Here is a 27,589-nt window from a genome sequence, read left to right as displayed (position 1 = left end):
TTAGCGGTGCCTCCCTTCCGGAGGAGCTTAACAACTTCTACGCTCGCTTCGACAGGGACAACAGGGAGCCGGCTACCAAAGCCTTGCCACCCCCGGAAGACCAGGTGCTCACTCTGTCGACCTCCGACGTAAGGGGTGTTCTACGCGGAGTGAACACACGAAAGGCTGCTGGACCGGATAGCATCCCTGGACGGGTACTCAAGGAATGTGCTGATCAGCTGGCTGATGTCTTCACCGCCATCTTCAATCTGTCATTGGCCCAGGCAGCAGTCCCTACATGCTTCAAGACCGCTACCATTATTCCTGTGCCAAAGCAAACGGCTGTGACGTGCCTGAACGACTATCGACCTGTCGCACTCACACCCATCATGATGAAGTGTTTCGAGAGACTGGTCCTGGCTCACATCAAAGCCAGTGTTCCCGCCTCTCTTGACCAACACCAGTTTGCCTATCGTGCAAACAGATCAACGGAGGATGCAATCACACTCTGCACTGAATCACTTAGATGGTAAAGAGACCTACATCAGAATGCTGTTCATAGACTACAGCTCAGCATTCAACACTATCGTCCCCAACAAGCTGGCCACCAAACTCCACACTCTTGGCCTGAACACTTCCCTCTGCAACTGGACCCTGGACTTCCTAACAAACAGACCCCAGTCTGTCAAATTAGGTAACCACACCTCCCCCCCCCCCCCCGACCCTGAACACGGGGGCCCCACAAGGATGTGTGCTGAGCCCCCTCCTCTACTCCCTCTTCACCCACGACTGTGTGGCTGTTCATGGTTCCAACACCATCATCAAGTTTGCGGATGATACCACGGTAGTAGGCCAGGTCACCAACAACGATGAGTCAGCCTACAGGGAGGAGGTCCAGCATCTCGTGAAGTGGTGCGCCGATAACAACCTGGCCCTTAACATCAAAAAAACCAAAGAAATCATTGTGGACTTCAGGAAGTCTAAAGGCGGAAGTCACACCCCCATCCACATCCATGGGGCTGTGGTGGAAAGGGTGGACAGCTTTAAGTTCCTCGGAGTCCACATCACGGAAGACCTCTCCTGGTCCCTCAATACCTCCTCTCTGGTGAAGAAGGCCCAGCAGCGCCTATATTTCCTAAAGAGGCTGAAGGGATGTAACCTGTCACCCCTGATCCTCTCTAACTTTTACCGCTGCACAATAGAGAGCATCCTGACGAACTGTATCACAGTATGGTATGGCAGCTGTAGCAACTATGACCGGAAAGCCCTACAGCGGGTAGTCAAAACTGCCCAACGCATTACCGGCACCCGGCTACCGACCATAGAGCACATATACCAGAAACGCTGTTTACGGAGGTCACGGACCATCATCAAAGACCCTACCCACCCCAGCCACAGTCTGTTCGCCCTCCTGCCATCTGGGAGACGCTACAGATGCATTTGCACCCGAACGACCAGATTTAGGAACAGCTTCTTTCCCAGGGCTGTCATCCTACTCAACTCCACAAATAAACTCTAAAGCCTGCACATCTGCCAATGCACTTTATTATGGTTATGTTTATGTTAATGTATTACAAGCCAAATGAATGTTGAATGTTTAAATGTCTTAATCTAAATGTACACTCTCGGGAGCCGCAAGCCTACATTTCGTTGTACTGCACTTGTGCACTAACAATGACAATAAAGTTGATTATTATCAATTCCGCTCTCATACCTTCATAGTCTCCTTTATTCAAGCTCAGCACGCTTGTTTGAGATCCAACCTTCTCACCCTCTAATTGATTATGGAATTCAGCCATGTTATGGTCACTCATTCCAAGGGGATCCTTTACAAGGACATTTTTAATTAATCCTGTCTCATCACACAGGACCAAATCTAAGGTTGCTTGCCCCCTGGTCGGTTCAGTTACATACTGCTCAAGAAACCCATCCCTAATACACTCAATGAACTCATCCTCAAGGCTGCTCTGCCGAATTTGATTTGTCCAGTTAATATGATAATTAAAATCCCCCATAATTATAGCTGTTCCCTTATTACAAGCCTCAACTATTTCCTGATTAATACTCCGTCCAACAGAGTTGCAACTGTTCGGAGGCCTATAGACTACGCCCACTCGTGTTTTTTTCCCCTTATTATTCCTTATCTCCACCCAAACTGTTTCACTATCCTGCTCCTTTGACCCAATATCATTTCTCTATTATAGTGATTCCTTCCTTTATTAACATAGCCACCCCACCTCCCCTCCCTTCCTGCCTGTCCTTCCTGATTGTTCAAAAACCTGGTATGTTTAATTCCCAGTCATGGTCACCCTGCAGCCATGTTTCTGTAATGGCCACAAGATCATACCCATATGTCGTTATTTGTGCCGTTAACTCATTAATTTTGTTACGAATGCTACGTGCATTCAGATAAAGAACTTTCAAATATGTTTTGTAACACTTAGTTCCTGTTTTTTCCCCTTTTAGTACTTTACTTTTTACTCCATACTTTCTGTCCCTTCCTGACACGTTCTGTTTTTTAATTCCCCCACTGCGACCTAAGTCTATGACCTTCTCCGTTGTCATTTCTAGATCATAGTGACAGACTGTGCTGTGTTGATGCTGGTTCTGTGTCAGCAGCAATGTTCCCACTAAGGAGCGCGCAGCCGTGCAGTAATCTGAAATGTCCTGCGCAGGCCGCTCTCTGGCTTTTACATTGTAAATACCGCGCATGCGCAGGAATTTAAAGGGACCACGCATTAAAAGAAACAAGCCGTGCAGAACAAAGCATAGCTTACAGGGAACATTGGTCAGCAGGCACTAACACAGCCAGCAATAAAAAGCTGGTCACTGAGGATCTCTTCTTCTTAGGCAGTCCCTCTGAACTGAGGATGACTTGCTTCCACATTAAAAATGAGTTCGGAGGTGACTGATGAGTCCAATGCGGGACCTACAGTCTCTGTCACAGGTGGGGCAGACGGTGATTGAAGGGGCGGGTGGATGGGCTGCTTGGGTTGACATGTGCTCCTTGCACTGCCTGCGCTTGGCTTCCACTTGCTCCCGGCGAAGAGACTCGAGGTGTTCGGCGCCTTCCCGGATGCTTCTCCTCCACTTTGTGCGGTCTTGGGCCAGGGATTCCCAGATGTCGGTGGGGATGTTGCACTTTTTCAAGGAGGCTTTGAGGGTGTCCTTGAAGCGTTTCCTCTGCCCACCTGGGGCTCTCTTGCCGTGCCGGAGCTCCGAGTAGAGCGCTTGTTTTGGGAGTCTCGTATCGGGCATGCGGACAATGTGACCCGTCCATCGGAGCTGATTGAGTGTGGTCAAAGCTTCGATGCTGGGGATGTTGGCCTGAGCAAGAACACGGACGTTGGTGTGCCTATCCTGCCAATGGATTTGCTCTGACGAGTACAGGACAACACATTTTATTTTCTCAACCCAAATAAGGATATTGAAACCACTTCTGTAACACACTGACATTATAAGACTCAGTCAACAGTTCAGAGTAGGATAATACTGAACTATCGCCCCATTACCTTCAATGAATCTTAGTGACATTTGTTACAGAGTCGGGTCTACTTTAGATACCTTCTCAGGTTCAGTGACATCAGTTGCTCCCGTAAGCATACTGAGCTCTTACTTGTCACTTACACTGTCCTATATCTATTTTTATGATAGCATAACCCAGGGTGTAACAGTAGTTTCGTCATGTGATCTGAACTGTGTACTCATTTCTTCAGCATGTGTACTTCTTTAATCCCCCTGAAGGCAGATCAAGTGATCACTTGGTGAGGTGAAGCTTGATACAAATCTATGAGCTACTTTATTTCACACTAGCTGGGGAGCCCCGCGTTGCGAGGGCATTGGGGCGCGAGGGCAATTTTGGGGCGCGAGGGCAATTTTGGGGCGCTTGGTCTCCCTGCCCCTGTGTGTCCCCCCTCTCCCTGTCATGTCCTCTCCCTGTCCTATCCCTCCCTCCCCTCCTCTCCCTCCCTCCCCGTCTCCCTTCCCTCCCTCCCCTCCCCTGTCTCCCTCCCTCCCTCCCCTCCCGTCTCCCTCCCTCCCCTCCCCTGTCTCCCTCCCTCCCCTGTCTCCGTCTCCCTCCCTCCCCTGTCTCCGTCTCCCTCCCTCCCCCCACCCCCACACCTACCCTCCCCCTCGCTCCCCTCTGTCCCTCTCTCCGGCCCCTCCCCCTGCCTAGCGCCTGAGGTCCGGTTCTGAGGCTGGGACGGACTGGAGCTGAGGTCCCCCGCGTATGGCGCGGCTGATGGATGGCCGCTGCGGGCGGGCGGCGCGTGCGCGGTCAGTGCGGGCGGCGCGAGCCCCCCGCGATTTCCCGAGGCCCCCCCCCGCGATTTCCCGAGGCTCTCCCCCCCGCGATTTCCCGAGGCTCTCCCCCCCCCCGTGATTTCCCGAGGCTCTCCCCCCCCCCGCGATTTCCCGAGGCTCTCCCCCCCACCCGCGATTTCCCGAGGCTCTCCCCCCGTGATTTCCCGAGGCTCTCCCCCCCCCCCCCGCGATTTCCCGAGGCTCTCCCCCCCACCCGCGATTTCCCGAGGCTCTCCCCCCCCCGCGATTTCCCGAGGCTCTCCCCCCCCCCCGCGATTTCCCGAGGCTCTCCCGCCCCCCGCGATTTCCCGAGGCTCTCCCCCCCCCCCCCCCACGATTTCCCGAGGCTCTCCCCCCCCGCCCTATTAAATTGTTATTTAATTCCCTAACACATCATTAAAATATTTACCTTAGTTCCCTAACACACAGAAAGTGTGGGGGAAAAAATTGTGAAAAATCAAGATGGCGGCCACTCACCTCGGTTCAGAAGGATAAGGCCCGCCCACACACGCACCGATTGGTCGACCGGTGAGGTCACCGAAGCGTAGGATTGGTCAATCGGCGAGTCACTCGACACTCAACTGTAGGAAGGAACCCGCCGTCCGATTGGTGGACCTCGACGTCACACGGTCGCTAACGAGATGCTAATGAGCGGAACGCTGAACGTTTTTGGGATACCGCGGGCGGGATTTTTGTCCGGCCGAAACGTAAATACGCCTATGACCGGTCCGGAATCGCAAGCTTTCTTTTGAGGCGACGCGCGCGTCGGTACGCTCTGTAACTTTCAAATGTATAGAGAACGGACAGACATCGGGACAGACAGAAGAGCCGCTTTATATATATAGACTAGCTGGGGAGCCCCGCGTTGCGAGGGCAATTTTGGGGCGCTTGGTCTCCCTGCCCCTGTGTGTCCCCCCTCTCCCTGTCATGTCATCTCCCTGTCCTATCCCTCCCTCCCCTCCCCTCCTCTCCTCTCCCTCCCCTCCTCTCCCTCCCCTCCTCTCTCCTCCTCTCCCTCCCCTCCTCTCCCTCCCCTCCCCTGTCTCCCTCCCTCCCCCGCTCCCCCACTCCCCCCTGTCCCTCTCTCCGGCCCCTCCCCCTGCCTAGCGCCTGAGGTCCGGAGCTGAGGTCCCCCGCGTATCGCGCGGCTGATGGACGGCCGCTGTGGGCGGGCGGGCGGCGCATGCGCGGATAGTGCGGGCGGCGCATGCGCGGTCAGCGCATGCGCGGTCAATGCGAGCCCCCCGCGATTTCACGAGGCTGGCCCCCCCCCCTGCGATTTCACGAGGCTCGTCCCCCCCCCCCGCAATTTCCCGAGGCGCGCCCCCCCCCCCCGCGATTTTCCGAGACTCTCCCCCCGCGATTTCCCGAGGCTCTCCCCCCCGCGATTTCCCGAGGCTCTCCCCCCCGCGATTTCCCGAGGCTCTCTCCCCCCCCGCCCCCCACGATTTCACGAGGCTCTCCCCCCGCGATTTCCCGAGGCTCTCCCCCCCGCGATTTCCCGAGGCTCTCTTCCCCCCCACCCCCCGCGATTTCCCGAGGCTCTCCCCCCCCGCAATTTCCCGAGGCTCTCTCCCCCCCCGCCCCCCGCGATTTCCCGAGGCTCTCCCCCCCGCGGCTCTCCCCCCCGCGATTTCCCGAGGCTCTCCCCCCCTGCGATTTCCCGAGGCTCTCTCCCCCCCGCCCCCCGCGATTTCCCGAGGCTCTCCCCCCCGCGATTTCCCGAGGCTCTCCCCCCCGCGATTTCCCGAGGCTCTCCCCCCCGTGATTTCCCGAGGCTCTCCCCCCCCCGCGATTTCCCGAGGCTCTCCCCCCCGCGATTTCCCGAGGCTCTTCCCCCCCCGCGATTTCCCGAGGCTCTCCCCCCCGCGATTTCCCGAGGCTCTCTCCCCCCCCCCGCGATTTCCCGAGGCTCTCTTGCCCCCCGCGATTTCCCGAGGCTCGCACCCCCCGCGATCTCACGAGGCTGTGTGCTGGCGTCACGGGGGCCGTGCGCATGCGTGCCGGCGTCAAGGCGGCTGCGCAACGGCCGTGCGCATGCGTGGTTGCCGTTTAAAAAAAAAAAAGCCAGAGCGGGCTCTCGCGGGCGGGCGGCGCATGCGCGGGCGAGGCGGCCCGCGGGGAGTAGGCAGGGAAACCCCGCGGGCTGGCGGCCGTTAGAGCGGGGAGTAGGCAGGGAAACCCCGCGGGCTGGCGGCCGTTAGAGCGGCTCACTTCGGGCCCCGACACCGTCAAACCTGAGAGGGGGAAGTAGAGAGAGACAGAGAGGGAAGAGGAGAAGGAGAGAGAGGGAAGAGGAGAAGGAGAGAGAGGGAAGAGGAGAAGGAGAGAGAGAGAGGGAAGAGAGATAGAGAAATTTTTGGAGCTTCAGGCCTGCCTGCAGCGGGCCTGGAGACCAGCACCGAGTCCCCCCTGCGCGAGGGTGAGGAGGGGGCGGGGTTGCTAAACACAATATAAAACTGAAATAAATTGTTAATTAATTCCCTAACACATAATTCAAATATTTACCTTAGTTCCCTAACACACAGAAAGTGTGGGGGAAAAAATCGTGAAAAATCAAGATGGCGGCCACTCACCTCGGTTCAGAAGGATAAGGCCCGCCCACACACGCACCGATTGGTCGACCGGTCAGGTCGACCGGTCAGGTCACCCAAGCGTAGGATTGGTCAATCGTCGAGTCACTCGACACTCAACTGTAGGAAGACCTCGACGTCACACGGTCGCTAATGAGATGCTAATGAGCGGAACGCTGAACGTTTTTGGGATACCGCGGGCGGGATTTTTGTCCGGCCGAAACGTAAATAGGCCTATGACCGGTCCGGAATCGCAAGCTTTCTTTTGAGGCGACGCACGCGTCGGTACGCTCTGTAACTTCCAAACGTATAGAGACCAGGCGGACAGACAGACAGACAGACAGAAGAGCCGCTTTATATATATAGATAAAGTGAACATGCAGAACAGTAGTTATGATTGGAATCACTTAATTCAGTCAGTACAACTTAACTTTGCGTAATAATACAAACTAAAGAATATGCCACAATTCCCCAAAACAGTGGATCATCTCATTTGACACCAAGAAGATGACTTGTAACTGTCCACCAGCATTTCTAACCCGTTAGTCTCAGTCTTTGCTGAGCCTAACTGCCTCATAGCTTTATACTTCAGAAAGCTGACTGCATCTAGTTCTTATCTCCCTCTGTTCACAGACAAAAAGGGATCAAAGACTTCACAACATAGTGTGTGTGAAGTGTTTTTTGATTGCCAAAACAATCTAATGAAGTGCTTATCATTTACTGTCTATGGGGAAACAACATCAACGCTAGCTTATTAGCATCTTAACTACTCTTAAGAATTCAGCTGTTTCATAGAATCCTTCTCTGGTTCAGTGGTGTCAATCACTCCCTTAAATGGTTTGAGCTTCTTACCTTTATGGGTGTTGACGCACACTGCCCTATATCTACTTGTACAGTAGCGTAAACTAGGGATGTAGCAATAGCATGTGATCTGGACTAGATACTCATGTCTTTCATATATGTTTTTCTTGTCTGAAGGCAGACCAACCAAACAGTTGGTGAGAAAGGACTTGATACAGATCATTAAGCTGCTTTATTTCCTATAAGGTGAACATACAGACAACAGTTCCGATTGAATTCATTGGCCTGAATTTTAATATGGAGGCGGGTTGGGAGCAGGGAGGCTAGAAAGCGGTCGGGAAACCCGGGAGAACGGGTAGGGCCTGATTTGCATTTCAAACCTCTGTTTCCCACCCGCAGCCAGCCAGATGGAAAGGCTGGCTGGCTGCGGGCGGGTAGGCCTGTGGCACTAGGCCGCAGAGAGGACAAAGGGAGGAATCGGGTCGGGGCCGGGAGCGTTGGTCGGGGGCCGGAGTATCGTGGGGTTGGGGGGGGGTGGTGGTGGTGGAAGGATTGGGACCGGAACATTGGGGGGGGAAGGATCGGGGCCGGAGCATCGGGGCTGGAGGGGTGAGTCCGGGAAGACGATCGGAGGCCTCGCGAGGGGTGGGTGAGGCAGGGACGCTAGATCCAAGTGTACAGGTACTTACCACCTGGATCCAGCCGTCCTCGCCTTACTGTGGCTGGCGGTTTCCCCAAGGCCTGAGAAACCCGACCAGCCAAAGTTAAATTTGTAATGGTGGTTAAATGGAGGTACACCAGCCTCGTTATAATATATTTAAATAGATGACCCACCTCCTGGTAGTAGGTTGGCTGCCCGCGCCCTGTCCTGCCTATGTTAAAAACGGAAGTTGGCGGGTTGGAGTTGGGATTCAATTTTTTAACATTTTAACCTCTCACCTGACCCCAACTAATCTGTTTTTTGGGGTTTAAATTCCTCCCATTATTTCCATCAATACAACTTGTCTTTGTGAATAATATAAAAACACTGAATATGGTGCACTACAGCACTTCAGTGGGTTGCGTTGCTTGCCAAACTTGTGTAATCCATCTTTCTCGCAGTCCTTTGTTGCCTGACTGCCTCCAGCTTTTACTGCTCTCTGTGTTTTTAAAAAGCCTGACTTCAACTATTAGCACCCACCCACCACAGAGCAAAATCCACCAGCCTAAATTGGCAATGACTCCTGCTGAGTTCAAATTGTTGTAACAGTAGTGAGTATGAATGATCAATGGAATGTTAAAACTATCTTTCATTCTCTGCAGCACACTGGTTCAGGCAGCCCATCTGAAATTTAATCGATACTTGCCATCTCTGCTTCCTTTGAATTTAACCCCTTGAGAGCCAAGTTTAGCTCAATAATAGCATTTGTAGCATATTTATACCTAGGTCCTCCCGTGGCAGCATAGTCTCAAATCCTGAGATGTGCTATACCTATAGTTTCAGCCTTTTTAATAAAAAAACTTGTGAATATACTATGCTTTAAAAAAAAACACAACTTGGTCAAAGAATCCTGAAGTGTGATAGATGTTCACTATGGCCTTCAGTCAGTGATTTATTTTATGGAGCAGTACCTATGCCTTGACATTAAACATTTCACTGCTGCTCCAGTGGACACTTTAAATTATGTTGGCAGTGGACAATCAAAAAGTCTTAACAATCAAGGCAGAGCAACGCAAGATGTTTTCAAGACGCTTTTCGAACCATTAGCAGTGTTAAGTTTTTATGTATCTCCATATCTGGATGATATCTCAGATCGGCATGTGATACTGCAGAAATTCTTTGTGCATACATGAAGGAGAGATTAGAAATGACCCACCCATTAATGATCTGTATCAGGGTATTCCGCTCCAGCAAATCTTAGCTGCACAGAAGTAAAACCAACATTTGAGAGTTGCTTCAAGTAATAATTTTGAAAGACAAAAAGACAATCAATATTTTGTTATTTATTAAAAAGATATATAGTGCTTTAGCATTGACATTCGATACTAATTGTATTCATTTTTTTTAACCAGTGGATAATGAATTTGAAGCTGTCTCCGTGCAATTGCTAAAACGCACTCAGATGATGCTCAGCAAGTATAGAAGACTGTTGTTGGAAGATGCAATGGTAAGCACTATTATAATGGGAAAGCATCTAGTGTGCAGTCTACATCGCACATTGTCCTAAGGGAAAAAGTACAGCAGGAGGCATTTGAGAGTCCAGAAGGTTAAACATTCATTCCCTCCACCACCGGCGTACCGTGGCTGCAGTGTGTACCATCTACAAGATGCACTGCAGCAACTCACCAAGGGTTCTTCAGCAGCACCTCCCAAACCCGTGACCTCTTCCACCTAGAAGGACAAGGGCAGCAGGCGCCTGGGAACACCACCACCTCCAAGTTCCCCTCCAAGTCACACACCATCCTGACTTAGAAGTATTTCGCTGTTCCTTCATCGTCGCTTGGTCAAAATCCTGGAACTCCCTCCCTAATATCACTGTGGGAGTACCTTCACCACACGGACTGCAGCAGTTCAAGAAGGCGGCTCACCACCACCTTCTCAAGGGCAATTAGGGATGGGCAATAAATGCTGGCTTTACCAGCGACACCCACATCCCATAAAATAAAAAGTTGATACATATAATGGGGTACGGTAGCATAGTGGTAATGTTACTGGGCTAGTAATCCAGTGGCCTGGACTAATGATCCAGAGACATGGGGGGGAATTTTGCCAGCCCTATGGAAGCGGGACTGCCGGGAAAATGGCAGAAACTGGGAGCGGGTACCGAACTCGCTCCCAATCCGCCTCCGTGCCATCTTCCCGGGAGGTGGGTCCCTGACTCGTGCAGGGACCCGTCTCCTTGAGGCGGGAAGGGGATTACAGCCAATTAACTGCCTGTTAACAGGTAGTTAACAGGCAGTTAAGAGGCTTATCCACATTTTGCCCACACAAGTGCGGGCTTCCCGATGGCTGCGAACCTCCCCAGGGTCAGCGAGGCGAGCAGTGGGTCTGCGGGGGTGAGAGGGGTCGAAAATTCTGCTGTGGAGGTGAGTGATGGGTGCAAGTGTGGAGAGGTAAGTATGAGAGGTGAGTGTAAAGTGTTAAAAAAAGTTTACTTACCTTTGCTTCTTCCTGCAGGCTTCAACCCTTGGGGATCCGGAGGTGCCTCATCTCAATGGCAGAGATGACAGAATAGCTGCTGCATTCTCCGATGCAGCAGCCATCTGATTTCTGCTAAGGAAAGAGGTTTGGTGAGTCTTCAGTACAAGGTCTCATCTTAGTACAGAGTTTGTCACTGTTTGACAGCTTCTCAAACGCTGGCAATTCATCCGCAGGGTGGGCTTAACAAGGTCAATCAAGGGAAAATAGATTGGGTTAGCTGGACGTCATTGGGGGTGGGACTGAAACCCGACAACCAGCAGTCCTGCCCCCAACGCGTCCACATTGATAAAATCTAGCCCATGAGTTCAAATCCCACCACGGCAGCTGGGGAATTTAAAATCAGTTAATTAAATAAATCTGGAGTAAAAAGCTAGTATCAATGGTAACTATGAAACTTTCAGATGGTCGTAAAAACCCATCTGATTCACTAATGTCCTTTAGGGAAGGAAATCTGCTGTCCTTACCTGGCCTATATGTGACTCCAGACCCACAGCAATGTGGTTGACTCTTAACTGCCCTCTGAAATGGCCTAGCAAGCCACTTGGTTGTAACACAATAATAAGAATAAAACCGGATGGACCACCCGGCATTGACCTCGGCACCGCCTACGGACACGACAACGGCACACCCAGCCCAGTCAACCTTGCAAAGTCCTCCTCACCAACATCTATGCTAAAATGGAGAGCTGTCCCACAGACTAGTCAAGCAACAGCCTGACATAGTCATACTCATAGAATCATACCTTTCAGCTAATGTCCCAAACTCCTCCATCACCGTCCCTGGGTACGCCCTGTCCCACCGGCAGGATAGACCCACCAGGGGTGGAGGCACAGTGGTATAAAGTTGGGAAAGAGTGGCCCTAGGAATCCTCAACATTGACTGGCTTCAGGTCAAGCTTGGGCAAGGAAACCTCCTGCTGATTACCACCTACTGCCCTCCCTCAGCTGATGAATCAGTACTCCTCCATGTTGAACACCACTTGGAAAAAGCACTGAGAGTAGCAAGGGCACAGAATGAACCCTCTGGGTGGGGGACTTCTATGTTCGTCACCAAGAGTGGCTCGGTAGCACCACTACTGACCGAGCGGGCCGAGTCCTGAAGGACATAGCTGCCAGTCTTGGCCTGCGACAGGTGGTGAGAAAACCAACACGACGGAAAAACCTACTTGACAGTATTGGTAGCAGTGACCACCGCACAGTCCTGTCTTCACACTGAGGACACCCTCCATCATGTTGTGTGGCACCGTGCTAAGTGGGATAGATTCAGAACAGAGCAGCTCAAAACTGGGCATCCATGAGGCTCTGTGGGCCATCAACAGCAGCAGAATTGTATTCCACCACAATCTGTAACCTCATGGCCCGGCATATCCCTCACTCTACCATTACCATCAAGCCAGAGGACCAGCCCTGGTTCAATAAGGAGTGTAGAAGAGCATGCCAGGAGCAGCACCAGCCGTACCTAAAAATGAGGTGCCAACCTGGGGAAGCTGCAACACAGGACTACATGCATGCTACAAAGCGGAAGCAGCATGCTATAGACAGGGCTAAGAGATCCCACAATCAACAGATCAGATCAAAGCTCTGCAGTCCTGCCACATCCAGTCGGGAATGGTGGTGGGCCATTAAACAACTAACGGAGGAGGAGGCTCCATGAATATCCCCATCCTCCATGATGGTGGAGCCTAGCACGTGAGTGCAAAAGACAAGGCTGAAGCGTTTACAGCCATCTTCAGCCAGAAGTGCCGAGTGGATGATCCATATCGGCCTCCTCCTGAGGTCCCCACCATCACAGAAGCCAGTCTTCAGCCAATTCGACGGTTGTGGTGGTTGGTGGTCAATCATTACAGCCTCAGGACATTGCTGCAGGAGTTTCTCAGGGCAGTGTCCTAGGCCCAACCATCTTCAGCTGCTTCATCAATGACCTTCCCTCCAATATAAAGTCAGAAATGGGGATGTTTGCTGATGACTGCACAGTGTTCAGTGCCATTCACAAGATCTCAGATAATGAAGCAGTCCATGCCCGCATGCAACATGATCTGGACGATGTTCAGATTTGGGCTGGTAAGTGGTAGGTATCATTTGCGCCAGGCAATGACTATCTCCAACAAGCAAGAGGCTAACCACCGCCCCTTGACATTCAACGGCATTACCATCGCTGAATCCCTCACCATCAACATCCCGGGGGTCACCATTGACCAGAAACTTAATTGGACCAGCCACATGAATACTGTGGCAACAAGAGCAGGTCAGAGGCTGGGTATTCTGCGGCGAGTGTCTCACCTCCTGACTCCCCAAAGCCTTTCCACGATCTACAAGGCACATGTCAGGAGTGTGATGGAATACTCTCCACTTGCCTGGATGAGTGCAACTCCAACAACACTCAAGAAACTCGACACCATCCAGGACAAAGCAGCCCGCTTGATTGGCACCCCATCCACCACCTTAAACATTCACTCCCTCCACCACCGGCGTACAGTGACTGCAGTGTGTACCATTTACAAGATGCACTGCAGCAACTCGCCAAGGCTTCTTCGGCAGCACCTCCCAAACCCGTGACCTCTTCCACCTAGAAGGACAACGACAGCAGGCGCATGGGAACACCACCACCTCCGAGTTCCCCTCCAAGTCACACACCATCCTGACTTGGAAGTATATCGCCGTTCCTTCATCGTCGCTGGGTCAAAATCCTGGAAGTCCCTTCCTAACAGCACCGTGGGAGTACCTTCACCACACGGACTGCAGCAGTTCAAGAAGGTAGCTCACCACCACTACCAAGGGCAATTAGGAATGGGCAATAAATGCTGGCCTTGCCAGCGACGCCCACATCCCATATAACAAATATAAAAAAAAATCTATAACCACGTGAGTGTAAGCTACAGTGTGGGGAAATAATGGGTTAACACAATTGGATGTATAAATTAAAGGAAAAATAAAATTACACTATGATTAGTGTGTGATATACCTATCAATTCCTCCAATAAAAGGCGAAGAGTTACGAAGGTGACTAAAGGTTTTTATTGACTAAATAACAGAGCCCACTCTCGTGGGTGATCCGATCCAAGCAGGAGGAATACCAGCCAGTCGCTCACCTTTATACCTGGCCTGGTGGGTGGAGCCAAGGCGGAGTCGGCAGTGGTCATCCCAGGTATAGCAGTGTGGCAAGAGGCGACCTCGTACCGTGATACAATAGTGGTCAGTGATACAGTTATAACGAACAGTGGTGAACAGTGCTAACTACTAACAGTGATACGATAGTGAACGTGGTTTACCACATTCACCCCTTGTTTAGAATTAAGTCCGGCGGGGTGAAGTGTACTACCAATTCTGGTAGGTCAGTCCGGAGGCTTCGTAAGCCTCTCCGATCGCCGCAGCGGTGGTGTTGCCTTATCCGGTGCTGGTGCCTTATCCGGTGTTGATGCTGGTGTTTGCGTGGTCGGCGAGGGCTCGTGGGGTTCCGGCATGCCGTCTACCTGGGCTGGGGTTGGGGGGGTGGTGGCGGTGTTTCCGGATCGGCTGAGGGTGCGAGGTCTCGTAGGGAGACAGTGTCCTCCCGCCCGTCTGGGTACGCCACGTAGGCGTACTGGGGGTTGGCGTGCAGGAGGTTCACCCTCTCGACCAGGGGGTCCGTTTTATGGGCCCTCACGTGTTTCCGCAGCCAGACCGGCCCCGGGGCGGTCAGCCAGGTTGGTAGAGTGGTTCCCGTAGTCGACTTCCTGGGGAAAACGAACATTCGTTCATGGGGGGTGGTGTTAGTGGCCGTGCACAGTAATGACCGGATGGAGTGCAGCGCTGTCGGGAGGACTTCTTGCCAGCGGGAGGTTGGGAGGCCCTTAGACTTTAAGGCTAAGAGGACGGCCTTCCATACCGTCGCGTTCTCTCTTTCCACCTGACCGTTACCTCTGGGGTTGTAGCTGGTGGTCCTGCTTGCTGCAATACCTCTCTCTAGGAGGAATTGCCGGAGTTCCTCGCTCATGAAGGAGGAGCCCCGGTCGCTGTGTATATAGTTCGGGAACCCGAACAAGGCGAAGAGGGCATTCAGGCACTTAATGACCATGCTACTGGTCATGTCGGGGCAGGGGAAGGCAAAGGGGAAACGGGAGTACTCATCAACGATGTTGAGGAAGTACACATTACGGTCAGAGGACGGGAGGGGCCCCTTAAAGTCGATGCTCAGGCGCTCGAAGGGGCGGGTGGCCTTGATCAGGCTTGCTCGGTCCGGCCTATAGAAGTGCGGTTTGCACTCCGCACAGGTCTGGCAGTTCCTGGTCATGGTCCTGACCTCCTCGATGGAGTAGGTCAGGTTGCGGGCCTTAATGAAATGGTAGAGTCTGGTGACTCCGGGGTGGCAGAGCTGGTCGTGGAGGGTCTGAAGCCTATCGATATGCGCGCTGGCGCATGTCATTCGTGAAAGGGCATCAGGGGATTCGTTCAGCTTGCCTGGCCGGTACAAGATCTCATAATCGTAGGTGGAGAGCTCGATTCTCCATCTCAAAATCTTGTCATTCTTGATTTTGCCCTTCAGCTTGTTATTAAACATGAAAGCCACCGAACGCTGGTCGGTGAGGAGGGTAAATCGTTTGCCTGCCAGGTAGTGCCTCCAGCGCCGTACTGCCTCCACGATCGCCTGGGCCTCTTTCTCGACCGACGAATGTCGGATCTCGGGGCCCTGTAGGGTCCTTGAGAAGAAGGCCACTGGCCTCCCCTCCTGGTTTAGGGTGGCGGCTAAGGCGAAGTCGGATGCGTCGCTCTCCACCTGGAAGGGGATGGACTCGTCCACTGCGTGCATCGTGGCCTTGGCTATGTCTCCCTTAATGAGGGAGAAGGCCGCGCACGCCTCCTCCGTGAGGGGGAAGGAAGTGGCTTTCAGGAGGGGTCTGGCTTTGTCCGCGTAATTGGGTACCCATTGGGCATAGTAGGCGAAAAGCCCCAGGGTTCTCCGAAGTGCTTTAGGGCAGTGGGGGAGGGGTAGCTCCATGAGGGGGCGCATTCTTTCTGGGTCGGGGCCGATGATTCCGTTCTCCACTACGCAGCCGAGGATGGCAAGGCGCGTGGTGTTAAACACGCATTTCTCCTTATTGTAGGTGAGGTTCAGCCGTTGGGCCGTACGGAGGGATTTCTCCAGATTCGCGTCATGTTCCTGCCGGTCGCGGCCGCAGATAGTGACGTTATCTAGGTAGGGGAATGTAGCCTGCAGTTCGTTCTGGTCAACCATCTGGTCCATCTCCCTTTGGAAGACCGAGACCCCATTAGTGACACCGAAGGGGACCCTAAGGAAGTGGTATAGGCGCCCATTCGCCTCGAAGGCGGTATACTGGCGGTCCTCAGGGTGGATAGGGAGTTGGTGATAGGCCGACTTCAGGTCGATGGTCGAGAATACTTTATACTGTGCAATCTGATTGACCATGTCAGATATGCGGGGGAGGGGGTATGCGTCCAGCTGGGTATATCTGTTTATGGTCTGGCTGTAGTCGATGACCAGGCGGTTTTTATCGCCGGTCTTTACGACTACGACCTGGGCACGCCAGGGGCTGCTGCTCCCCTCGATAATGCCCTCTTTCAGGAGGCGCCGCACCTCAGAGCTAATGAAGGCTCTGTCCCCGGCGCTATACCGCCTGCTCTTGGTAGCGACGGGTTTGCAGTCAGGGGTAAGGTTAGCAAACAGAGAGGGTGGCGGGACCTTGAGGGTGGAGAGGCTGCAGGTGTTACGCGGTGGGCGGTTTAACGTTTGCTGGTTGTTGACTGTGAGTGGGGGGAGGGGTCCACCGTATGCTAGGGTTACGCTTTGGAGGTGGGATTGGAAGTCCAGCCCTAGTAGGACGGCAGCGCAGAGATGGGGGAGGACGAGGAGTTTAAAGTTTTTATACTCCGTGCCCTTAACCGACAGGGTCACGACACAGTAGCCGCTGATGTCCGTGGCGTGGGACCTCGATGCCATCGAGATTCGGCTGCGCGTTGGTAGGACAGAGAGGGAGTAGTGGCTCACCGTGTCTGGGTGGATGAAGCTCTCCGTGCTTCCGCTGTCGAACAGGCAGGTCGTGGCGTGGCCGTTCACTTTGATGTCCATCATTGACTTGGACAGATGGTGCGGGCGGGCTTGGTCCAGGGTGACGGAAGCTAGTGTGTAGCTGAGCGAGTCGTTGTCATCTGCGGGCGAGGCGGTCGGGCGTGGTGAGTAAAATGGCGTCTCCCACGAGGTAGGGCAAAATGACGGAGAAGATGGCTGCCCCCGTAGCTCACATGAGGCACTATTGGGGTCGGTTGCCTTAATCAAAGATGGCCGCCCCATGACTCATGTGTGGGGATGCTGGCCTCAGTTGCCCTAAACAAAGATGGCCACCCCCATGACTCATGTGTGGGGATGCTGGCCTCAGTTGCCCTAAACGAAGATGGCCGCCCCCATAGTTCGCATGCGGCACTGCTGGCCTCTGAGGATCCGCTCCTGCAGGCCTTGGAGAAGTGGCCTTTCTTCAGGCAGGTTTTGCATATGGAGTTCTTGGCTGGGCAGCGCGACCTCGGGTGCTTCTCCTGGCCACAAAAAAAACAGCCGGCGGCCCGATCGCGGATGCCCGATGTCGGTGCCGGGGGTGGCGGGGCCGGTCGGGTCCGGGACGCCGACGCAGAGGTAGGTCCCGGGGGCGGCGCTGGGAAGGGTGCAGTGGTAGGGGTCGGGCCCGAGTCCCAGGGTCGCGAGCAGTACCTGGTGAATGCTTCCTGATCTTGGTGGGCCACTTCCAGGGAGATAGCGAGGGCTTCAGCTTTTTCCATGCTGAGGTCTTTAGCTTCCAGCAGTCTTTGCCGTGAGTACTCGGACCGTAGGCCTTTCAGGAATGCGTCGCGGATATTATCTTCAGTATTTTCGGCTGCCGACACCGATTTAAAGTCACAGTTCCTGGCGAGTGCATATAGCGCCTGTGAGAATTCGGCTACTGATTCTCCTGGCTGTTGCGGCCGTGATCTTAGGAGGTGCCTAGCGTACATGTAGTTTACCGGGGTCCGGTACTTCTGTTTCAGCAGGTTGATGGCGGTCTCGTAGGTAGTCATGTCCTCGATGAGAGTGTATACTCTCGGGCTCAGTTGTGCCTGCAGGACACTTAGTTTGGATGCCTGAGGGACGCTGGATTCTCTCAGGTATGATTCGAAGCAGACCAGCCAGTGTTTAAAGTCTGCGGCTGAGTTTGCTGCTCGTGGGTTCAGGTCCAGGTACGGCGGTCTGAGGGCTCGCAGCCAAGCTGGCTGGTGTGGCTGTGCTCCTGGGAGCTGCGCTGGTGGCTCCTCCGCCGGTTGTGACTCGTTGTCGGACATCATTAAATTTAGTCAATAAAATTGATATACCTATCAATTCCTCCAATAAAAGGCGAAGAGTTACGAAGGTGACTAAAGGTTTTTATTGACTAAATAACAGAGCCCACTCTCGTGGGTGATCCGATCCAAGCAGGAGGAATACCAGCCAGTCGCTCACCTTTATACCTGGCCTGGTGGGTGGAGCCAAGGCGGAGTCGGCAGTGGTCATCCCAGGTATAGCAGTGTGGCAAGAGGCGACCTCGTACCGTGATACAATAGTGGTCAGTGATACAGTTATAACGAACAGTGGTGAACAGTGCTAACTACTAACAGTGATACGATAGTGAACGTGGTTTACCACAGTGTGATAAATCCATTAAGTGGAACAAGGACTCAAAGAGGCGATATCGTAGAATTAACACGAGTACTTTATTCACAACTGGGGAACACATACATTAGGCCTGCATCCTGGCATTCGACTTTTGCTGACCTTGACAGGAAGCAAACCTCTGACCTTAACAGGAAGCAAACCTCTGACCTTAGCAGCAGCATTGGCTACAGCACCACCTGGTGGATAACCTTAATCATAACATCCCAGATTACTATAATTAGCAGAGATAAATGTATTCTTACAGAAGATATACTTTTTAGTATGTTGGTATATAAAAGTGAAGGTGAGCACATTCTTGCAAAATTACAGTAATCGTTATTTGTTTGGCTTTAGCGAGTAAACCCCTCTGCTGAAATGGTGATGATTGACCGAGTATTCAATCAGGATGAGAAAGTATCTCTTATCCAGGACAAGCGCTTTTCCTTGGAGGATTCTGGTGAGTATTGTGGCAGTCTTGATCAATGTTCATGTGGGAAAAAAAATGTATTTTAACATTTTCAATTCTGTCAAGATTAGTTTAACAATAAAAAGTAAAAATTTTGCCACAAACTCTCAGATCCCAGAGTGCTCAATTTTTAAAATTCTCTCAAGGCCCTGACCAGTTCTTTTTTTATAGAAAAGTACTGAGGAGAGGCTGAGCATACTGTCCTCTATAGGAGAAGGTATGTTTGTAGGAAGTCATAATGAAGGTCCTGTGGTGGTTGGGGGACAGGAACTTATACATAACAATGTAGACCAGGATATTCAAATTGTAATAACATTAATAGCCATTAATGAGAATGTAGTTAAAATTACTTGATAAATAGAAAAGTGCATTTTTCACTAGGCATTCTAGTTAATCTGTTTTATATATTTGTTAGAATATTGTGTTTTATTTATTAAACAAGGTACGGATTTAGTGGGAAGATCAGTTTAATGAAAAATTAAAAAATTGATCGTATTCCGGCAGACGGGGGTGGGAAATTGGTCTGCTGGATCCCTGCACTCCCCCCGCCACTTCTGGATTTCTTACCAGGAGTGACAGAGTACATAGAATACGTCCACCTTAACATAGGCAAGCATATTCATACTAAGCATAAGTGACAGAATATATCATCGTATGATATACTTCCTCTCATTTGCACTCCAACATTCCTAGGCACTAAGAATACCAGTGTGTTCTTAACGTCTAGGATTGCAATGGTGATAAGGGTAGTAGTTAAAATTTAAAAAGCCATTGTAGGCTACACAATTGATTGTAGACCAATTGATTACATGGACTACGATAGCCTTTTAAAAATGTTTAATAAGAATGTAGGGCCATTCCCAGAGGCCGCCAGCCACGCTATTCTGAAGTTTAGCTGATTGACTACTATAAGTAGAAGTCACGCACATTTTTATTTATATTAAACAATCTTAAGGGCTCTATTTATAGGTATAGGTTGAATATTTTGCTCATTACCACCCAGTGACAATTTAATTGTATACTGCAGTAATCTACACCACTCTTTATTTTTTTTCCTTTATTTAGATGGCTATTTGGCAAACTTCTGTTGCTCCTCTACTGTTTTTGTAAAACCTGCAGCTGAAACACAACCACTGACTACAGATATGATCCCACACAAGTCTTCAGGCAGTAGCAGCAGGCAGTCTACACCAGCGAATGCTACTATCAGCCAGAAAAGTGAATCTTCAAGATTGGTTCATATAGTTTCTTCTGTGGCAAGTGGGGTCAAGGCAGCCACAAACTCTCCCACTAACAGTCCATGCACTGCTAAATCCTACAGCAGCAGCAAAGGGCTCAAACTAACAATCAAGCCGGAGGCAGCTTATGGAGCTGGAACACAAAGTAAATCTTCAAAAACTCAAGAGCGGTCAGATACTGGAAACCAAGGTGGTAAAATTACTACTGGTCCCCCGTCTGGTTACGTAGAGGCTCAAAGCACTAAAGATTGTGAACTTGTTGTTGGGACTGTCCAAGCATGTGAAGGAGAAGAAAGTAGGTCTAATGTTGAGGAAAAGCACAGTAATTCTTGTGATAAAGTCACTGTAGAAGGTCTAATGAAGGAAGGACAGGACCCTGTTATTAATCAAATTAGTAATCCCATTAAATTGGAACATAATGAGGGTGACTCACAGTTGCCTTGGCATGACCAGTCACAAGACAAAAGTGCTAAAAATTCTCAACAGCAAGAGTTTACATGTGTGCAGACTAAAGATGCAAAAGAAGCACAATGTGACACATCACTCCATGAACATTTGGAGAGTGCAATCAATAGCATTTTGGATCTACAACAAGCTCAGAAACCTTCTGACAATGCAGTCATCAAAAATAGCTCACCTGAAGTTGAAACTCCTCATTTTTCAGCCTTAGCTCCTGTGGAGAACTATATAGAAAAATGTATCCCAGATCATAATGAAGGCATCAGAGAAACAGACTCCATCTTAGAAGCAGCAGTGAATAGCATACTGGAATGCTGATAATGTGACCACGAAGGAACAGAAATGACAGAGATTGTCAGCTGTGTTGACAACTTATAGGGATAAAGATGGGGAAAGTAGCATGTTACTCAGTACTGAGAACAGGCAGTTAGTGTTCCTGGAAAGAGGATGAATGCAGTAGAAACTAGGAAATAGATTTATTTTGAAGCGTACTAGTTTTGAGCTTAGGAAGGTCCATTGTAGTTTGTATTTTGAAAATAATTATGGTGGCACAAGGTGCGCATTAAGTCTTTTGTTTAAAAGTCGTCAAGAGATATTTAATTTTATTGAGTTTTTTTTTGAAAGCTCTAATTTCATGTAAAATGTACTCTTCAGTTTCAAGAGTGCTTTTCAGTTTGTGGTAGTAATTCATGTTTTTATTCATACTTTAATGTATAAGTGTTGTTTTCTGGTTCTTTTTGTCTTTCATTTTATGTAAGACTTTTTGAGAATCGAGTGCCAATAAGTTAATTTTTGAATAGTTGATGAGCAACATTCCCATTTAAATCAAAATTTAAAACTGGAACTGTTAATACTGAAGTGAAAGCTCACTTCATTATTCATTTTCCATTTTTAATACCACTAAGTATGATTATTTAAGGAAGGCTGCTTTAGGTCTTAAAGGCCTAAATAGAAAGCACAGTGTGGATGTCCATATTGTGATCCGTTAGATTTAAATCTAAGAAATGATGATTGCATTCCCATTTTGCAGACTTTTATTATTTTTGTCTTGCACATGCAACAGTAAGCTTCCGTGCATAAGTGAAGAGCACAAAGTACACCATTAGATCAGTGAGGCCTTACAAACTGACTTCACAAGAAGAAAATGTCACTTATGGACTAAATGGTACAGTGTCTTTTGCTTTAAACTCTCTGATTTGTGTAGTGTCCAGCTCTGGTCCTCCTTAGAAATGCTTTGTACACATTTTTTAAATATTTATAAAGATTTTTTGTAAAAAAAAAAGAAAAAGGAAATGTCAAAGTTATTTTTGTTATGTTGGTTCAGTACCTATATATAAAGCATGGTAAAAACATGAACTGAATGAATTATTAAAAGGTATTTTAGTTGGATGCTAACAAAACACTGAATCAACTTGTCAAATGAGCCAAAGAATTCAACAAAACTGATTTACGTTGGTCTTTTCTTTTAATTTATTGAAGATTATCTATGTATTCAAATTTGTAGCACTGCAGGCTAGTGGCCACCATTTCTCAATATTACAGTTTATTTGAATATTGTGTTGTAATTATTTATTTTGATATTATTTGCACGAGAAGTAACTGAGTCTGTGATAGATATACCTAGACAGTACAGTAACATTAAGAATCTTTGAATTCTTAAATGATGGCTGAAGATTGGCACAAAATGTTTTGAGATGTGGGGTTTATTTCTTATAAAAGGAAGTATGCTTTGTGAACAGTTGTTTAACTGCTGTCCTGCCAAAGATGAAACCTTCTTAATTTTTGTCATGTATTATTTAAGGTTAGCAAATTGAAGATTTGTATACACATAAAGAAACAATAGTCCTTGAGTTGAATCCCCAGCCTTAAAGACAATAAACTAAGAAAACGGCATGTTTCATTGATTATTAAATTTGTAAAATCCCCATTCATGTGAATTTTGTTTGGAAATATTAGACATTTTTGGAGTTTAATGTAAGAACACTGTTGAGAAAGCAACTTGAATTTAAAGCAATGATACATCAACTACAGCTACAGCTAGGCTGAATCCTGCCTGATTCCCGATTTAATCTGGACCCCTGAGTTGCTCCTCATTGAGAAAAAATTGCTCAACTCCCTCCGTTGTAGCACAGACACACTTGGAGTGATATGAGCACTATTGATGAGAAGTGCTCACCTCTGAAAAGCCTATTGGCAGAAACAGCTGATCTGCTATGAGGGACATAAACCAAACAGACAGTATTGCCGGCTTTCTCCAAACTGATGCCTCCCTCTCTAGTTGGGATCTGACTCAGGAATCCATGATACCTATGTCTGCACTGGAGGGGAGAGGAGCACTGGAAATAGGAGTTAAGTGTCAGCCCAGTGCATTCACTGTTGTTCAGTTCCCCAACAACAGATCAATTACTTTTGCCAGTCAGTTTTTTGGAGGTGAATGCTTTCCATTGTAGCATTCGCCTCACTCATCTAGCTCTTTTGTGGTAGTGGGAGGGATGATTGTTTGAGCAATTAGGATCAGTATCTATTTATTATCTATTTTGGATGATTTATGTTGAAACAGCAGGACTGATGAGATTGTCGGTGGTGCTGGCTTGAAAAGATTGCTGGAACTGAGTGTGAAGGAACTGAATTAATATACACACTTATTGAATAGCCCCACAATTTATAACCATCTCAATTAATGACATGTCATCTCCCTCATAGTATGTTGCGCAATAAATTCCTCTTTCTAAAATGATTCCTTACTGGAAAATGTTGGGAAACCTTGCAGGAGTATTCACTGCTGGTATAGGTTAAGAAACAAGTGGCTCAGAGGCATTACACTTTAAACTTGCATGTTGAAGAATGTAGTGTTTTGACCTAATTGCTCCCTAATACAAATCATTAGCAAATTCCACAAAAGGTTATGTCTAAACCTTTGTAATTTTATTTAAAAATAAATAGGCCTGATGGCTCAGTGGGTAATTGCACTCGTGTGTTGTGGTCCTGAGCCATGCAGACCAGGACGGTCCCAAGTTTGGTTAATGCAGCACAGACCAGAAATCATTCTCAACTGTGATGGCAGCAAGAGTATTACAATTGGCCAGTGTTCCCATGCTCAGGCAGGTTCCTATACTTGAACAGTATCCAGTGACTGCTGCTGGAAAGTATGCTGGGGTGGTAGGGATGGAGTTGGCCTTCTCATTTGAACAGCTCTCCAACCCTCACTGTCCAGGTTCATTTGAAAATTGGCCACTGGAGGATGGCCAATGTCTGTGGATACATATTGCAGCATGAATCACCTTCCTTAGGAGAGATGGGGAGAAAATTGGCGATTGTGTTTTGTAGTATTTGCTGCAGAAAACCATGTTATAACAGTTTCAAGGGAAGTTAGTGGTATAGTGGATTAGAAGACTATGGCCTAGAAATTCAGTAGTGCCCAATTTTGAGTGGTGCAAATGTGGAGGTCGGAGTAGCGTCGGATTTTGGTCCTCAAACCTCATTATCATGTAGATGACGCTGCGGTAGGAGTCCGCACAGATTGAAGCTCCAATTTCCAGGTAAGTGATTGGGTTGGGTGGACCTCTGAGTCCGTGATCGATGGGTAGTCGGGAGGCCGGGGTCAGAGGAAGATAAGGGGAACCTGCAGTGTTGTTGGGGGGGGTTGGCATTACTGCCGGGTGGGGGGTGCGAGGCGGTTGGGGCCGGGTTGGAGTAACACCAGGGAGGCCTGCAGTATTATTGGGGAGGTCGGCATTGCTGTCGGGGAGGGGCCGTGGCTGTGAGATCGGGGCAGCCTGCAGTATTGTTGGGGGATCGGCAGTGATGTTGGGGAGGGCTAGGAGGTCGGGTTCGGCGCGGGGGGGGGGTAGCTGCAGTATTGTTATGGGGTCGGCATTGCTATCGGGGAAGGCTAGCAGGTCAGATCGGGCCAGAGTCGGAGGAAGATCGGTGGTGGGGGGGGTTGGCCTGCAGTATTGTTTTGGGGGGTCGGAATTGCTGTCGGGGTCGTGGGGGAGATTGTGGGGGCCTAGAGGTCAGAGATCTTGGGACCAGAGCAGCGACGATAATGGTAAGTACTTACGTTTTTTAAATTCTGTGCTGTTTAGCGTTGGTTTTCCCAGAGGCAATCAGCGCTGGCTGGCTCAAGCGCAAACAGATTTGCAAGAGGGAGCAGAAGCAGGTGTTAAGTCCCTTATTTGAATATGTTAATGACCTAACGCCTGCTTCAGACATGGGTAAACAATGCCTCGTTTGGCCCTTACCAAAATGGCGTCTGGCGTGGCCCGCAGCAGAAATGTGCGGCACGGACGCCATTTAAAATGGCACTCGTAGCGGCGCTACTGAGCCGAATTTCTAGGCCTCTGGAACTTCTATGTCGAACCGATGAGGGTGTGTTTTCTTTGTTGACTGAAGTTCCAATGTAAAATAAAGTTCCAATGTAAAATAAAGTTATGTGATATTAATCTAATTCATGGTGGGGTAGAACAGCAACACAAAATTCAGGGAGGCAACAAGGATATCTTGACGGTAAAGGAAAATGATTGACCAAAAAAAGTACACATTCTGAAAAATATTTAAGATACCATGATTCGAATTGATGGAGAGTTGATATGCTAGACCTTAAGATGTGTATGCTCTCATTCTATCTGTACACTACAAAAATGGAACTGGCAATGAAAACTCGCAGCCCAGTGAGCGGGCACAGGGGAGTGATACTGCTCAATCGCAGGGAAAGGATAAGAAAATAAGTGTTGCTGTTACTAATACATAGCCTAGATGTTCCAATTGGGTGTGAGCCTGACCAAATGTAGGGTGGTATGTGATTTGTGTCAACTCAACATGATGAGAGCTGACTCTAGTGTGAATGCTGGGTTTAACTTACTTAAAATATGGGCGAGTTCTGGGGGAGGAGGGATTATGTACTGCTGCAGGATTCAAAGGTCTGCAGCAGCTTAAAGTGGCATGAATTGTGTTGCTTCCAGTTTACAGAATAGAACATGTAACGGTGTCAGCCTTAGCTTAGTGGTAACATTCTCGCCTCGGATTCAAAGGGTAAGTCCCACTCCATAATCCAAGCTGACATTTTAGTGCAGTACTGAGGGAGTGCTATACTGTTGGAGGTGCTGCCTTTTGGAGGAGATGAAAACTTGCAGCCCTCTCAGGTGGATGTAAAAAATCCTATGGCACTATTTGAAGAAAAGTTGGGGTGTTTTCCTGGCCAATATTTAACCCTCAACCAACATAGTTAAAACAAATGGCCCAGAAATTCGGGTCCCAACGCGTGAGTACGCACGGGGTACTCACGCGTGGACCCGATGGAAGTGCCGGTTTCTTGCATGCAGTGTGCATGCGCGGGAAACCGGCACTTCCGATCCTCTGAACAAAGAGGTTCAGAGGTCGAACGCGCGCGCAGGGGAGGCTGCGCGTGCGCTTTGAACTTAGTTTTTTTTGCAGGTTTTCCCGGGAAGGTAAGCCTGCAGGATTTACACATTTAAAAAGCAGGCGTAAGGCCTGCTTTTTACAAGGTAAGTCGTCAATTAATTAAAATTAAAATATTTTTCCACAGGTTTATTATTTTTAAATACTTTAAAGCAAAGTAAGTTTATTTTTAGCCCTGTTTTTTTATAAAATTATTTTTTTCAAAAATTTAAATTATTGTTTAAAATAGTTATTTAATGTAATTTATAGTTTATTTAAAAAGTGTGATTTAAAAAAAAAAAAATTATTTGAAGGTTTACTGTTATTTTGAGGCCCGTAGCATTCATAAGTTTAGACAGGCCTCCCTGTCAATCTTATGAATGGGCTTTTCCCTCCTCCGATTGGCTGCCCATGGCTCACGTGATCCCAGGGGACACATCGCACTAACTACGCCCCTGGGACACGCAAGCACAGCGCGCCGGCAGCTGGGCCAGGCCCCGGAGCGGAATTCCACAGGGCCCTACAGCTCAACTGCCGGCGTGCAAGGTAAGTGCAGGTCGGGGGCTTGCACCCGCGGGAAGCTAAATCGGAAGTGGAGATCCAGTTATTTCCCCAAATGCAGGCTTCATTGTTCATGGACACTACAGCTGGCTTTCTTTTAAAAGCACTATTCCTACACTATCTGTTAAAGTGTTATTGGACATGGAGAAAGTGTTATTGGACATGGAGAAAGTAATCTGATTAGTTGCACCTTTCATCCTTAAGCAACGTAATACCACAATTGGCTTTGGCAGGAGCTTAGTTCTTTATTCCATTTTATGCTGCATGATATAAAAACTAGTAAGCATTATTTAGTGACTTAAATATTCTAATTATAAACTCAATTTACTGACAATTGTCAGAGTAAAAGCAAACACTGCAATCTCTTTTCCTCAGGTTAGAATAAAGTACGTTATCTAACAGTGTAAATTGATAGACTTGTTCATTAGTGTTGCAAATGAATACTGCATTTATATAGTTGCACCAATTCCGCTTAAAGATACTGTACTTGTATTACCAGCCCAGGGGTCACTTCAAGATTAATGCTCCATTAGCTCTGAACTCCTGGCCTGTACTGCTTAGTTTTACAGTAGTGTGCATTAAGAGTTTTAAACAAGTATCAGCAAACAATTTACAAACCAAAACACAATATAATCCCTTTGACTAATTCCAGTATTTTGTTGCTACAGACTTTATTAACTACAGTAATATACTTAACCGAGGAACCACAAGACCTATGCCACAGGTTAAGGGAATGAAGATTATTTTCTTTGAAAGGAAAACCAAATGATTATAGTTCAGGTTTTTAATATGACGATGGAGGTTCAGAAAGGAGAAACTAGCAATGCTCACATATCATGCTTAGGTGTCCTGTATACAACACCATTTCCCCATGTTAATAGACGTCTTTAAAATTATGAAGGGGTTTGATAGGATAGACATAGAGAAGATGTTTTCACTTGTGGGGGTGTCCAAAACTAGGGGTCAGAAATATACG

At 48.9% G+C, this 27,589-nt stretch overlaps 1 protein-coding gene across 1 annotated transcript in view; it reads left to right on the top strand.

Moving 5' to 3' along the window:
* The window catches only part of bicral (BICRA like chromatin remodeling complex associated protein), a 136,984-nt gene extending 114,407 nt beyond the window's left edge, over nt 1-22,577 (top strand). Inside the window, exons 10-12 of the mRNA XM_085980788.1 lie at nt 9,711-9,805; nt 18,844-18,946; nt 20,021-22,577. Of these exons, the coding sequence (XP_085836914.1) occupies nt 9,711-9,805; nt 18,844-18,946; nt 20,021-20,970 (1,148 nt within the window). The 3' untranslated portion in view covers nt 20,971-22,577. The remainder of the gene's footprint in view (nt 1-9,710; nt 9,806-18,843; nt 18,947-20,020) is intronic.
* Nucleotides 22,578-27,589: the final 5,012 nt, after the last annotated feature.

The sequence above is a fragment of the Somniosus microcephalus genome, chromosome 3 (genome assembly GCF_052327205.1).
Source record: "Somniosus microcephalus isolate GS21.2 chromosome 3, FLI_Smic_1.0, whole genome shotgun sequence".
In the NCBI taxonomy this organism is placed as follows: Eukaryota; Metazoa; Chordata; class Chondrichthyes; order Squaliformes; family Somniosidae; genus Somniosus; species Somniosus microcephalus.
This window is presented reverse-complemented; position numbering and strand designations above follow the sequence as displayed.